Source organism: Balaenoptera borealis (genome assembly GCF_965194805.1).
Source record: "Balaenoptera borealis genome assembly, chromosome: 18".
Lineage (NCBI taxonomy): Eukaryota > Metazoa > Chordata > Mammalia > Artiodactyla > Balaenopteridae > Balaenoptera > Balaenoptera borealis.
Window position 1 is genome coordinate 12272195 of NC_138877.1, and position 16468 is coordinate 12288662.

At 31.3% G+C, this 16468-nt stretch overlaps 1 protein-coding gene across 8 annotated transcripts in view; it reads left to right on the plus strand.

Annotated features, from left to right (window-relative positions):
* The window catches only part of NBEA (neurobeachin), a 608086-nt gene that overhangs the window by 128329 nt on the left and 463289 nt on the right, over window positions 1-16468 (plus strand). For all 8 annotated transcript variants that reach the window (XM_082365247.1, XM_082365248.1, XM_082365251.1 and 5 more), the window contains 5 exons: window positions 5482-5634; window positions 7551-7719; window positions 13050-13129; window positions 13829-13891; window positions 13988-14085. In XM_082365247.1, the coding sequence (XP_082221373.1) occupies window positions 5482-5634; window positions 7551-7719; window positions 13050-13129; window positions 13829-13891; window positions 13988-14085 (563 nt within the window). The remainder of the gene's footprint in view (window positions 1-5481; window positions 5635-7550; window positions 7720-13049; window positions 13130-13828; window positions 13892-13987; window positions 14086-16468) is intronic.

Sequence of the window (16468 nt, forward strand, 5' to 3'; positions counted from 1 at the left end):
CCATTCTAAGGCCTCTTTGCAGACCTTTCCCTTAAAAACGAAAATAGTAAGCATGTGCTCTTCTCAGTTCTTTTGCATTTTCTTTTCACATTGCTTTGGTAATTCTTTTTGTAGATATCCACATGGGTTGATTCTACACTTCATTCAGGATTTTGCTTATGACACCTTATCAGAGAAGTCTTCCTTGATCACTCTAAGTAGAATAGTACTCCTTTGGTAACCATCAATGACTGTTTCCCTACTCTGTTCATTTTTTATAGCATCAGTCTGACTTTTTTTTTTTTACTTATTTTCTGCCTCCTTCCACTAGAATGTAGGCCTCAGCTTCATGAAAGCAGGGACATTTTTTTCTTACCTTATTGTTGTATCTTCTACCTAAAAGTGTGCCTGCTTCCATAAATATTTGTTGAATTGAATTAAATAAATAAAAAGGACTTACATAGTTATCTGATTACATAAAAGAATACCTTTTTCATTTTTCTTAGATTAATGTTCACCCGTTTTATTTTTTAAATAATCATCTGTCAGGTGAGTAGTATAGATAATAAGGTTCCATTTTTATTTTATCATCAACTAATAACAAATTAATGGTTAACTGTCACTTAGCTTTATCTCCTTGTCTTGGAAGATATAAATTAATTATCAAAGAAGGTAGTCGAATGAGAGGCCATCTTATTCATCATGTTTAGACTGTTTCACGAAAAAACTTTTAAGGTATTTTTGTTTTGTTTTATTTTGCCAGAATATAAATTTGAAGAAAACTTAGAGGTAATTTGATGCATTCAATAGTTTTTGTTGTGGTTAATAAAAAATTGATTCAAATAGCTTAAACATTAAGGAAATAGGCTTGCTAATGTAACTGGAAATCTAGTGATAGGCGGCTTATCAGTCATCGTCCTGGTAGGAAACAGATGCCATACTCAAACTTGGTTATTGAGAGGAGTTTAATGCACGGCTCTTCACAAGTTGTGAGCATTGTTAAGGGAAGTCAGCAAAGTTTGAAGAGATGAGAGGAATGAATGTTTAGCATAACTCAAATAGAAAGTTACTGTAACTATAGGAGAAGTGTGCCTGACAAGAGTGTGGTCTTTGATAAAGGAATATAGAAAGGAATATAGTATACTCACCTGAAGGGGTGAAGCCAAGGAGATGAATGCCCCAAACTTCATTTTCTTTCTATCCTTTAATTTCCTGCTGGAGTCTCTAACTAGTCAAACCCAACTGGAAGCCAACAGACAAGGGAGCATCCCAAGCACAGAAATAGGATAGGGAAGGTTGGAAAGTGGATCAGTGCAGCCAGCAAAACATATCCAGTAAGTTGGACTTCAGGGTTTGGTTGTCTGAGTCTCAATTATGTCATCAGAGACCCAGGTTTTTTCTATATGTCTGTTCTGCTACCTGTAGTCATGATTTTATGCTATAGCTGTTATTCTTTGTGGTCATACAAGGTTGCCAGGCAGACTTGGTGCTATAAGCCTTCACATCCGGGTAGAGAGAGAGAGAGCTCCTTTCTCCCAGTTATTGAACAAGATCCTTCCCTCCAATTTGACTGGTCAGCTTAGGTCTTGGTCTACTTTGAAACTAATATTATCATGAAAATTTTTATGCTCCGTATCTGAACTAATCATTGTCTGCCCCTGCCAAACAACAGCAACACACACATAAGTGATTCACATTGGATTAGGCTATTTGGAGCTCAATCTTGGTGTCCTGGGAGGAGCAAAATGGATACTACTTTATGATATACCTCTAACTAATTGAAATAATTTCCCACAATTTGCTTAATATATAATGCATGTTTTACATATATATATATATATATATATATATATATATATATAATATATATATATATACACACACACACACGTATGTATATATATGTATATATATATAATGTTTTCTGTAATAAAAATGAACATTTATGGCAATCCCTTCTGTTGTGGTCTGCTCTAAGTGTGGGAAAGACCTCTTTTTACTGAGTAGCAATTTCTCTCTGTAACATCCATTGCTCTTATTCGGTTTAATTACTTCAGGAGTAGATGTTATAATTGTTTTTTCTAGCTTCTCAGATTATGCTTCCAAATATGTTTAGTCACCCCTCATATAGTACTTCTTGCAAATTATGTATTCAGTTGCCATACAAAAGTAATGTCATATAGTTTAAATTCCAGAGCTTGCATTTTACAGATTTATAACTATAAATTATCCAAGTATATCTGTTTTTAAAATAGCTTTGCTTGAGAAAATGAAAGCAAATCTCAAAATAAAAAAATATTTTCAAGCAATCAAAGTAAACACATTAAAACAAAATTGAATGTCCTTCTTCCATCCTCTTCTAATCTGTGTTGTATCTTATCTGTTCTTTTCTTAATTTATTATTGAATTTGACATGAATTCAGTTAAACCATTTACTGAGGAATTATGGCAGATACCAGATGGATAAAAGATGAATAAGATAGTATCCTTTTTTATTTAAGGAAAGTAAGATATGTGAATAACGGTTACACAAAGCAGGAGGAATAAGTACTACGTGCTTATAGGTAAAGGTAACATGCTGTTGAAGAGAACATTCATTTTATGCCTGGTAGGATTTTGAGTGGGCTAATAAAAAAATACAATTTTAGAAAAATGTTTCCTGAAGATCAATTTTATAATTAAAAACTGCTATACAACAGCATTAATTGCTATGAAAAATAAATTGACATTTTATTTTAGTAATATGGAAGGCCTCATGTGATGCTTCTAGCATATCTTTTAATAACATGGAGAAAGTTAAAACTGGTTTCCAGATTATGAATTAGTTCCTCAAATGAATATGTTCATAGTGGTCAATCTGATTTTATATTACTTTAGTGTTTTTATAAACACATGACAATTTTTATAGGCCCAAATCTGATAAGACTATTTAGGAACAGGTTCTAACTATTCTGTTTCAGGGTTTTGAGCATAAAAGTAGACTGTATCAGATAATATTCTTGAAATCATTATTACTGAATAAAAATAAAATGTATAAGATAAGCTATGTGAAATTATAACCAGTGAAGGAGATGGCTGAAGCTTTAAATAACCATTGCTCTTAATTTTATTCCCCTAAACATGAATAAAATAAAATATTTTAGAATTTAAAAGCAGTATTATTTTTTATTAAAGTTCTTTTAAAATGAGTGACCAATCTGCTTTTTTTTAACTCAAATATTTATTTGTCTTTGTCCTCCTCCCCCCTTGTAATAACAGTTATTTGTTAGGACCATTTCCTCTATCTTATGAAATTTTCATGTAAAGTTATGCTGTAAGGCTTGGTTTGAATTTTTTTGGACTATTGCTGATCTACTCACCGCTGGTGTTTTGTGAAACACATAGCCTACTAATAGAAAATCATTGCGAGCCTTACTCAAACTAGTTTAAATGCCACCTTCTCAGTAAAACCTCTTTTAACCTCCCTTCTACAAATTTTCTATTCACTTCATGTTCTTTTCATACACTTGTTATATTTAACATGTTACATATTTTACCTTTTTAGTTTATTTATTGTATGTCCTTGTCTTCTCTTAGAATGTAAGTTCTATGTGGGCAGGGTTTTTTGGGGTTTTTTTTTTCAGTTTTCTTAACTACTCTTTCCACAGTGCCAAGGAGAGTACCTGGCAAACAATTAAGTGCTCAACATGCATATTTTCTGAATGGCTAAATGAAAAGCATTGAGCTGTACCTTTAAGGGAAATGCAATGGATGCAAGGGTTTTACAAGTTAAAGGAGCATGATAGAGAAAGCAGGTGAAGCAGTCTGGCGTGTGTGAGAAATTGGCCTAAAGAAATGCTTTGTTTGACTCAGTGAAAAGTTTTTTAATTTTGAATTTTATTTCATTTAGGTACCTTAAGCAGTCCTCACTACTCTTTATTGTCTCCTATCCTAATTCATACATTGTTGTTAAATTCCTGCATATTGTAGTCATTTGAGTTTGTTACTCCTTATGTAGAAGTATGGAAAAAATGCATGGCACGTTTAGGTCAAATTTATTGAGTTGCCCTTTTTAAGAGCATGATGAATGTAAGCAAATCATATGGGAAGTAAGATTGGTAAGAGAATTTAGTCCCTTTTAGACCTTAATTATCTTATACTGATATTTGGATTCAATCAGTGGATCATAGAGATAAAGATGTGATGTGACCTGTGCTTTAGGGTTGAGTGTAGGGGATTCTTCAGGGTGGATGGTGATACTATAAAAAGTATCAGAGCCGACGAAAAAAAACGATTTGCATAGGAAGATATATTTTTTGATATTTGAGTTTGAATTACTAGTTTTTATGAAGAGCATTTTCTCTGTAATATTTTCATCTGAGATTATACTCTAGTGTAACATGTCCAATTAAAATATAATGCAAGCCTCTTATGCTATTTAAAATTTTCTGGTAAGCAGCAACAGGTGAAATTAATTTTAATAATATATTTTATTTAAACTAGTATATCCAAAATATTATCACTGTAACATAGACTCAACAACAACAACAAAAGTAATAGTTATTTTGCATTGTTTCTTCATTCTAAATCTTCAAAATCCAGTGCATACATACTTACAGCACCTATCACTTAGGTCTAGCCACATGTCAAAGGCTCAGTAGACACCTATGGCTAGTGGCTACTGTATTGGACAGTGCAGCTTGGAGGTTTGGTTTGAATTTTGGAAGGTATGTTGTTTATCTAAATACCATTGGTGATAGGTTACATACTGTGATGACACTTGAAAATTCTAGATGAGAGTACTCAGCATAGAGATAGTGTTATATTAAGCCGTGGAAGCATAAAATATCATCTAGGGAGAGTGTATTTATGAAGAGAAGACCAAAGAAATAATCTTCAGCAGTTTCCATCTTTTAAGCAAAAGACACTGAAGAGTAATCTGAGGGTCATGAAAGCCAAAGGAGGACAGTATTTCCAGGGAAGTGAGATCCTCTTTTTCAAATACTATGGATTTGAAAGGTTGGGAATGTTTTATGTGAAGCAGGATGCATTGCATTTGTCAATGTGCAACTCATTTTTATCTTTTGGAAAAATGATTCATCGGAATGGTAGGGTCAATTTATTTTCACTTTGGTTTCGAGCTAGTGAAAGCACTTCTCTTTCCCAATGTCTTTGTGTGTGTGTGTGTGTGTGTTTGTGTGTGTATGTATTATCATGATAGTAATTCTACTCCATTTTAATTTTGTAAGATCTTTTCTTGTTAGTCAATTTCTAAACAAATGGAATGAAACCATTCTTATCCATAACTTACTTTATTTCTTTAGCTTGAGTTGAGAGCGGCATTGTTCAACCTGAGCTGTTATTTATAGTTGTCCTAGAATGGGCCATAAATAACAAACTATCATTTAGAGAATTATCTTAAAATCTTAGGCTTCTAAATATAATTAAATTTTGAATAGCAAAGAAAGTATAAAAAGTTATATCTGTATATTTTCAGCTTGAATTTCTGCTTTCTTTCTTTAGTCATCAAGAGTTCATATCACTAGAGCTGTCCTGGAACAATTTTTATCCTTTGCAAAATACCTTGATGGTTTATCTCATGGAGCACCTTTGCTGAAGCAGCTTTGTGATCACATTTTATTCAACCCAGCCATCTGGATACATACACCTGCAAAGGTATACATTTTTATCTCATTCATTTTATTTTAGTGTAATGTTATAAATTATAAATATAAATTACAGTTATTGGATCTAAACTATCCAGTAGAAAGCATTTGGATTTTTCAGTTTATTTTACAGTCAGTTTGAAGCAGTTATGTTAGGTAGTATTAGAAATCAAAATAGTAAATATTAAAATAAATGAAACTGTAGTTAAAATTTTTTTTTCTTATGGGGTGATGAGAAAGTTCTGGAACTAGATAGTAGTAATGGTTGCTTAGAAATTGTTGAAGCTGTACTTCTTACCCTATACAAAGGTGAAACGCACTTAGTTTTAAGACCTAAATTTGAGAGGTAAACTATAAAGCTAATAGGAGAAATCGTTGAAAGATATCTTTGCAGTTTGGGGATAGCCAAAAAGTTCTTAAGTAAGACCTTCAAAACGTCTCTTTTTAGGGGGAAAATTAGTGCATTTGATGATATCAAAATTAAAAATTTTGTTAAATGATCTTCAGAGACAATGTCAATAAATAGATGATAGATTAGGAGGTTTTTTTACAATGTCAAAAATTATCGAGGCAAGAGGAAAACATTGAATATGAACTGAAAATTAGATATTAGTATTGCATAAATGTTAAATTTACTGAGTGGAGGAATTGTATTATGCTCTCTGTAGGAGAATGTCCTTATTCTTAGGAGATTTACTTTGAAGTATTTAGTGGTGAAGTGTCTGAGTGTCAGCAACTTCCTTTCAAACATTAGTCAAAATATATTTATACATCTATATCTGTAATGTAATAGCTATAAAGCAGATGTGGAAAAATACTAACAGCTGGTAAATCTATTATGATAGTTACATAACTTTTTTGTTTGAAAATTTTCAAAATAAAAAGTTGGAGAAAATAACAATAACATTCAGAATGTACAAGGAAGTCTTGAAAATCAACACTAAAAAGATAAAAAAATTAGGCTTGATGTAATGACTGCATTCTGAAGTCATTAGATGTGATTCATACCTTTCCAAGAAAGAGAATCTGGCACACTGATTATTAAGACTAGGAAAAGAAAAAATAGCAGGTAACTAATTATATCATGATAATTGTCATCATTGTGACTGGAAAATTCCTTGTATTGTGAACATAGAGTTTTTATCATGTTATGTAAAAATATTTTTTAAAAGAAATTTATACATAAAATTTTTTTAGATATAAACATAAAATTTTTATTATTTTGCATACCTAAATTTAGCCTCCTTATATTCTAGTAGAAATCAATAATGAGGGACATTTTCATGAATTTGAGCTGCATTATATAATTTTCAAATCTCCCACTTAACTTTAAAGTTCTAATTTTTATTATGGTTTGTCATTTTAATTATTGTGCTAAAACTCAGACCTGAAGTTTGTTCACTCTTTAAACATGGTGTTTAAACTTGCCATCTGTATACTTACATGCTAGATTCTGATAATGTGGCAATAGGTAAGAAAATTTGAAATTACATGAACTTTTAGGATCTATGACAACAATATATATTTTTTTACAAATATGATATAGCTGGCTGATGTTAGGTTCTGTTCCTTTGAAGTGCTGCAGTGTATTTTGATTAAGGGCTTTAGTCTAGTTGGCCTTTTAAATAATTTAATCTTCCTATTGGATAATTTCAATGGAATTATTGAATCATTTAAAATTATTTTATTATTAATAACTATTAGATTACCTTTAGTAAAATTTTATTAGGATGTGTTGATTCCAGATTATTTTCTTTTTATAATATAAATAACACTTAATAAATAGTTATATTTCACCTCATAATAAATGGTTCTTTCTTGGCCTTTAATGATTTACGTTTGAATTAGAATAGAATGTATATTTATAATATAAACACTTGAGGCATTTTAAATTTATTTTAATGCTTTGTTAATATTCTGTACTAGGTTCAGCTTTCCCTATACACTTATTTGTCTGCTGAATTTATTGGAACTGCTACCATTTACACCACCATACGCAGAGTAGGAACAGTATTACAGCTAATGCATACACTAAAATATTACTACTGGGTCATTAATCCTGCCGACAGTAGTGGCATTGCACCCAAAGGTTTAGGTAAGTACAATACTTCTACCTTGTCTGTACTATGATTGTTCTATATCCTAAGTACTATTATAGTGAACATATGTGCATGCTTATGAAATTAACACTGAGCTATTGTCTTTCTTGTGTAGTAGACTGGTATATTGAGAATTATTTGTGATTAAGAAGAAGCTTATAGCTTTCGTATTAAGTTTTTGGAATAAAGACAGGTGAAAATAAATAATATTGTACCTTTTAGCCTATATGGTTGTTGTGATATAATCATAATATTAAAAACAGATGAATGATATCGCTCATGGCCAGTGTGTTCTAATAGTCGTTTAAACAATTTGAGATTGTTGCCTTCCTTTGTATTTTTTCCCCAAACTTCATTCTTTGTTCTAAGTTAAGTAGAAACTAATTTAATTCTTCAGTGCATTGTGTTGTTTTAAAAATATTGCCGATTTTCCTAATTATATGCTCATTATAGAAAATAAAATAATATAGAAGAAAAAAATTGTTCATAACCCAAACCCCAGGAGTAATTACTGTTACAAATTGGGTGTGTGATCTTCCACTATTTCTCATTGCATAAATATGTGAAATATATTAACTCTTTTACAGAATTCAGATTTTCTTTTCTTTTTCTTGGATCTACATAATAATCTAAGAGGATACACCACTTACGTGTTTCCAGAGTTTTGATCCTATAAATAATGCAGTGATCTATTTCTTTGTATATAATTATTCCCCTCCATCTTTGATTTGTTTACAGTTACTGAGAAAGGGTATCCTGATAAATATTGTGAATTTTTTCAGAAGTGTTGTACTAGCTTACAGTTTCACCAGTGGTATGTTAGTGTGCTTTTTTCTCGGCATACTCATAATAGCAATTACCATTTTTTAAAAATCTTTTTGATAGGGTAAAATGACATTTTACTATTCTAATATTCATTTATTAGCTTACATTGTCTTTCATTTTACTGACGGGCTTTTAAAATTGTGTTATTCACACTCGGGTTTATATTCTGTCATTTATGGTTTTTTCCCATTGCTTTTAGACTTAAGAATGCCTAAAATTAACTGAATACTTAACATGAGTTAGAATCTGTGCTAAGCACCCTACATGTTAATCTTGTTTAATCATTTACATGTAATGTATTTATATATATATATATATATTTATATATATATATATATATATATATATATATATATAGACATATTTACACATACATATAGGGCTATATCTATATATAACTACATTGTTAATATCACTCCCATTTTGCATTTTAGGAAACTGAAAGTTGTTACAAAGTAACAGAACTAAAATTTGAATCACGTCTGCCTGACTCAGAGCCCTAGTTTTTACGATTACACTCTGAGTTTTCTCTACTCTAGACAAATCATATGTTCACACATATTTACATCTGCTTCAAAAAATTAATTTCTAATTTACAGAAAAGTTGCAAGAATTGTACAAAGAATTCTTATATACCCCCACCATATTTCCCGATATTTTATATTTTACCATTTAGACTTTACCATTTTATTTCTATGTAAATATAAACATGTACATAAACATATGCATTTTTTTCTGAATAAATTGAGAATAAATTATAGGTATGATGCCCTATTTCTCCTAAATACTTTAATATTTATTTCCTAAAAGGTAAGGGCACTCTCTTGAGTTAATGAAGAGCAACCATTAAAATCAGGTAATTAACACTAATACAATACTATCATCTCATACAAAGCTCCCATTCAAATTTAACCCATTATCCCAATAATATCCATTCTAGAAAAAAAAGTCTTTCTTCCTTCCCTGAATCACAGTCGAGGATCATGCATGACATTTAGTTGCCTTGTCACCGTAATATTCTTCGATTAGAATAGTTATTTTAGTATTTCCTTGTCTTCCATGGCCTTGACATTTTTGAAGAATACAGACAATTTTTTAGAATGTCCTTTAATCTGCATTTATTTGATATTTGCTCATGATGATTTAGGTTTTTCATTTTTAGAAGGAATCACACAGAAGTCATAACAATGCTGTCTCAATGTTATCATTACAAGAGGCACATGATGTTGAGTTGTCCTATTATTTTACAAGTGATGTTAACTTTTGGTGTCTGCCAGGGTTCTTTACTGTAAAATTCCACTTTCTCCTCTGTAATCTTAAGTATTTGGTGGAGAAATACATTGAGACTACATAAACATCCTGTTCTTCAGCAAACTTTTGCCCACTGGTTTTAGTTCATTGATGACTCTTGTCAGAATTGATCTTTACTGTGATGGCTGCCAAATGGCAACATTTTCTGAGATATTTATTAGTTTGAATTCTACGGTAAGGAAGAAGTTGTTTTTCTCCTCCATTTACTAATTTATTTGTTCATTTCTTAGTGTCAGTGTAAATTTCATGGATTCCTGTTTAATTTGGTGTTATATCAACAGTTGGCACACTTTCTCTGCGAAGGGCCAGGCAGTAAATATTTTAGGCTTAGGGAGCCATAGATCTCTACTACAAGTGGTCAGCTCTGCACTGTATTGCAAAAACAGCCACAGACAGTACGTAAGTGAATGGCTGTGGTTTGTTCCAGTGAAACTTAAAGAAAAAACAGTGGCTGCATGGATTTAGTGTAGAGGCTATCCCCTGAGTTGTATCCTTATTTATTTTGATGTTCAAGTTGTACCAGATTTGGCCAATAGGAGCCCCTTCACATGAGTCTTGGGTCTTTATGACAAACGTCCATAATTTTTTTGTACTTCCTTGCTTTCTGGTGTAGGATATTTTTGGTTCATCTTTTATTTTCCTTATCTCAGAAGCCCTGGTTTGTTTTGTAGATATGGTTTTAAGAAACCAAGATCTGGGTGATAGGTGTGCTTATTGTGTTTATTGCTCTTTGGGTGTCATTGCTTCTAGGCATTCTTGTTGGACAGATCTAGGAAATATAAGCTTAAATGCAAATACATATATATGTATATGCATACATCTAAACTGATCTATCTGTATTAATAACCATGAGTTCACACAAGTATCTTCAATCCCAATCCGAAACCACATGGGTCAGTCTAGCCTCAAATTGATTATTTTTACAACTTTCTTCCTTCAATATTGAGAAATCTGGCTCCCATTATCTTTAATATTTTTAATATATTTACTTATTCTACTTTATGAAACCCACATTCTTACCCACACACCATCACCTTCTCAGCTTTGACATTGCCAGTTGGCTCTGACCATCTTCGGTTCTGACTTAAAATGGTCCTTTTCACCTCCTTGGCCCCTATTGTTTCTTTACCACTGACCATACTACTGGCCTCTGTTGTCTCCTCACCCTGACCCTGAAGATCCTGCCAGACTTAGTTGCCTCCTTGGCTCTTTCCAGCCCCTTGTGTCTCCTTGGCCTCTGCTGCTTCTGCAGGTCCCTGTGCCTTGTAAATATAATGAACCTCGTATGAGTATCACCAAGCTTAAGGAATAGAATATTACCATAAGCCTGTATATATCTATCCTTGGTCAGACATTTGTCCCATTTCCAGGCGTAGAAATAACCCCATCTTCAATTTTATGTTTATTATACCTTTTCTTTTCTTGAGTCTTTATTATTTTTTACTGTGCTTTACTGCTTTGTTATTTACATTGTGTAATATCAATATATGACAGTAGTAAGTATACTGAGTGCTTACAATTAAAATGGACCAGTTACTATTCTAATTCCTTTACATATGTTGATCCATTTAATCCTCACAAAATATCCTATGACGAAGAGCTTTTGTCCTCATCCTAACAATAAAAAACACTTATGCACAAAGATAGTATAACACTTGTCCAATTTCATTAAGTGGTGGCCAAATTATAAATAAACGTAAGGAAATTATTACTAAAATAATGGTGCTCTCTCTACGGAGATGGAGTAGGGGATGTGATCAGGAAGGGGAGTGTGGCTCAGAGCTGAGAGCTGGGTAGGGTGAGGCTTTATTGTATGCTGGAGCAGGCTGGTGCCACCGCCAATTATTAGATATTTGATGAGCTGGTTGTCAAACCATTGGTGGCGTGAACTTGAAATCAGTCATGGAGGGAGTATTTATTTACACAACAGAAATCAGAAATCTGCATATGATATAAATCAGGACCTCACCCTCCACTCTGCGCAGCTCCTTTACCTACACACCAAGGGTTGATAGGTTTCTCTGCCAAGCTGCTGTCAGTGTTCAGTTTCTTGACCTAAAAAGTGGTTATACAGGTGTTCATTTTATAATAATTAAGTTGTAAATGTATGTCTTTTGTATGTGTACTGTATTTCACAATGAAAATATTTAAAAAACAAAAATAATAGCAAGTTTTGGTAAGGAGGGAAAGAGTACTTTGTACACTATTGGCAGGAGTAGGGCAACAAATGTAGAAATGGGAAAGAGATTTCTTTCCCAGGAGTAGATGAAATGGATTGTTTAAGGGATAATTTGTTTTGATGTGTAATAATCTACACATAAATATTTGTGGAGTGAATAAGTGGATGCTATAAATTATACATAAAAGGATTATAGATTAAAACTTATACAGAAGCTATATAAATCCGGGTTGCTTCAAGTAAGGCTTGATGTTTAAGGACTTTCATGGTTCTAGCTATGTTTCTTAAAGGTATAATTTCATTACTGCATATTATATATTTTATATATATATCATGGCATATTCTCATTTTTATTGGTAATTAAATATTTGCACTTAGTTACTTTGAAATTTAGGTGTTCTATTGGAAATGATATGTACACGGTAACTGTTCATGCTTACTTTCATTTATTGACTCATAAGAATTTATTGAGTGTCATCATAATATGTATTTTGTGTATATAAGTGACATGGAAGAAAAAAGCTTCAAAACAAATAATTATATAGAGTGTCACTTTTCTATGGTTTGTTCTATAATGTGCGGATGAAAATGGAGAATGATTTTAAACATAGACAGGTAAGAAGAAGGTGGAAGAAATATTGGGAAAACTTGGATTTGAGGGGGAAAAGGGAACCTATTAAGTTAATAAAAGTAGGGAAATGTATCCATGTAAAGACTTGATATTATTTATTTATCAATGAATAGTAATATAATTTTTAAAAAGTAATTCTTTCCCCCAAATCTGGCATTTAGTAAAAAATTTGAAATTGCCAAAAATCCAAAAATAATATTTATATTCTCTATTATTGAAATTGTAGAGAATTAATACTAAGAAATATGATAATTATAATGAATATAACTTAAAGTATTCCATAATATCATGACATAATTGCATTAAGCTTATTATTAAGTAATAATAATGAGGGGTTTTATTGTTTGTTTTTTCTCTTTTTATTTTCTGTTTTATTCTAGATGGTCCCCGGCCATCACAAAAAGAAATTATATCACTACGGGCATTTATGTTACTTTTCCTGAAACAGCTTATATTAAAGGTAAAACAGTTTTATGTAATTCAAAATTACAGTATATTAGATGAAAAGAATGTTTTGGCAGAGTTTAAATCATTATTGTAAAATTAGTTTTACAACCTTTAATTCATGAATTGTTTTCAATACTGTGTAAATCTTAGTATTAACTTTTGTTGAACTTCACTTTGTGTTAATATTCTTTGAGGTCCTCTATCCTAAGGGGTGTAGCAGAAATGGACAAGGAACATATACATAAAAATTGAGCATGAAGATTTCATTTTCGAAAATGATCTGTGTTCCTGTTTGAGAAGACATATGTTTTATCACATTAGGATTTTTAAAAGGTTAAGATAAATAGAAAATAAAGGTAAAATACACAGCAATTAATATTGTAAAGTTTTATGGTAATTTGCATTATTTTAAAAAAGAATACATGATTAGAAAATAGTAATATTAATATATTTAGACGATCAAAATATAATTTTTTATAGTGAAGTCAGTCAAATATTAGCAACTTCAGAAGAATAGGTACAATTTTCTAAATATTTACTTATTTAACTTGAAATAATATAGCCTATGAATTATGAAGTATCTACATATTTTAATTAAAGCATCACTGCTTTTAAGTTGTCCATATTTTATTTTAAAATGATCATTTTGATGGCTGTCTTTAATTAAAGTTTTAATTTTAGATTTAAATTAATTAATTTTTTAAAAAATTAGGATCGAGGGGTCAAGGAAGATGAACTTCAGAGTATATTAAATTACCTGCTTACAATGCATGAGGTAGGACATGGTCTGGGTCTTCTATTTTAATAATTTTATTCAATGCATTAGAAAACATTTATAACTAAATAAGTATTGATGATCCTTATTATGCAGGATGAAAATATTCATGATGTGTTACAGTTACTAGTGGCTTTAATGTCAGAACACCCAGCCTCAATGATACCAGCGTTTGATCAAAGAAATGGAATAAGGTATGATTATAATATTAGTATTATTAGTAGGCTTTAATTGAGTACAGTTGTGCTTCCCAGAATAATCCCTATTCAATTAACTTTTGAGTGTATATAGCAAAATCTTACACATAAGAAGGGAATAGATGGAGAAAGCTGTTATTAATCTTCTAATACTCAAGAAAACTGATGAAGTGTATAGAAAATGGGTCTCGGGTCTCAAGAAGAGTAATTATATTGTTGTTGCTGTAGTAAAGACATTTTAAGCAGTGGGAAGAGCAAATATTTTGTCAAGAAGATGGGAGAGCATGGTATATTTCGACAAAAGAGAGCTCAAGAAAAGTCTGTGAGTTTAGGCTCAAGAGCTAGATAGTGGCCAGGTTTGAAAGATCCATATAATGGTAAGAGGTTCAGATTTTATTTTATTGGTGATGAAAACGAAAGAATTTTGAATGCAAAACTGATTTGCTCAGATTTCCATTTTGCTAGATTTACAATCAGTGCGGAAAATGAGTTGGAGACAGATAAAACTGATGTAGCAAGATCAGTAGAGAGATTATTTTATTCATCAGTGTTAGAGATGACGAGCTAGGACAGTGGCAGTGTGATGGGAATGATGGAGATGAAATATTTTGGAACAAGAAGCCAAAACCAAAAGAATTTGAAAACTAACTTTACTTATGGTGATTGTAAAGTAATTATGTAGATAAGTAAAACATAGTTTCTTGGTTAGTATTCTTATTAACTTAAACCTAAAACCTAGCCCCTTAAGGAGTCTCCCTTATTATTTTTCTGGAGTCTGAGTTATTTGAATAAATAAGAAATCTAGGTTATGCCATGTGTACCTCAGTGAACTTCCACAGGTTATAAAAAGAGTTTGGAAATAATATATTAGTAAATGTCAAGGGACTTTATTAGTGCTTCTTTTACTTGGCCATTTATATCAGCAAATAACAACTTTCTAGTCTTGAAGGACTTTCTTTTCAAATCAGAGAAGCAATCACTTTATTTCTATGTGGATATCTAACTTGTGACACCACTCTTACCTTTGAGTTTACAACCCATTGGGTTGCTAATCTATTTAAATAAGAGGATTGTACATTTAATTATTAACAACTACAAATGTATTTTATTGTGAGGTTGAACTGTATGAAATTGCTGAAACTTAAGTGAGTTTACCAAATAAAGGCAATTTCATATGGTTCAACCTAATAATATAATACAAACAATTACACTCATTCTCCTTAAATTATATTTAGATTGAACACTTAGTATCCTTGAACTTAGATCCTAGTACCTGCTTTTTTTATTATATTAACTGATTAATTAAGAAATCAATTGAAAATATACTCATTACCCTCATGAATGACACCAACCTTCGATTGGTTAATATGGTGAAATGCAAAAATAGAATTCTGCTTTCCTTTGACACACTGGAAATAATGATCTTACAAGGGAGAGTGCTATTTGGTAAGCTCTTTAGAGGACTGAAATAGTATCTTAAATGTATAATATGAAAAGATTGATTGAGCACAATAAGTGCAAAGGCCTTGTTGCTCATGGTTGACACCAGCCGAACATGTCACATTGTTACGAGTGTGTTCAAAACAATCACAAACATGGAAAATGTGCTACTTTAGTTTTTCCACTTAAAAAGAATGTAGAGAGTGTCGGCTCTGGTTTAGAATATGGAAAAAATAGGCTTATTAGATATAAAATTTTAAATTCTGTATCCTAGAAAATAGGTACTAAAGGGTGACAGTTATGTATGGGGAAATTTTTGATTAATTATAATTCAAACATGCTAAGAAATGAACATAAAGAATGAACTTAATTTAATTCTGGTAATATTTTAACTGGACTTAAGGAAGACCTTGTGGTGATACTGAACTGAACGTAAAAAAATGTAATATTTTTATATCTGAAAATCTTTAGAGAAAAGAATAGACAATTTCTTTTTTCACATAGTTTAGATCATTTTCTGGCTGAATATAGTAAGCTGGAGCAAATGAATTAGGATTCTCCTGTCTTATATTGTAAGTAAACAGTCATTAACTGATTTGTCAGTAAATTTCCTATTCATACTTTATCTTTGTTTTTGTAAGAAATACTTGTCTGGTTGTGAAAAAAATCCTATGTAGCACAGATGTCTGATGGCCTTAGATGATTTCATATTTCGAATATTAAATCATAATTTCTGTTGATCTAAGGTGGATCTTATACCTTTTTACCCCTTTAACTCAGTTATTCCTAGAGAATATGAATTCTGTGGCAGTTTCTGGTTACATATCTGAGTATAGTCGTATTTTTATGCTGTGAGGTTTGAAACTTTGGTTTTCAAGATTATTTTTGCTGTTGAATATTGTTTGTTATGATTTCCTGAATATTTCTTTTTTTGACATGT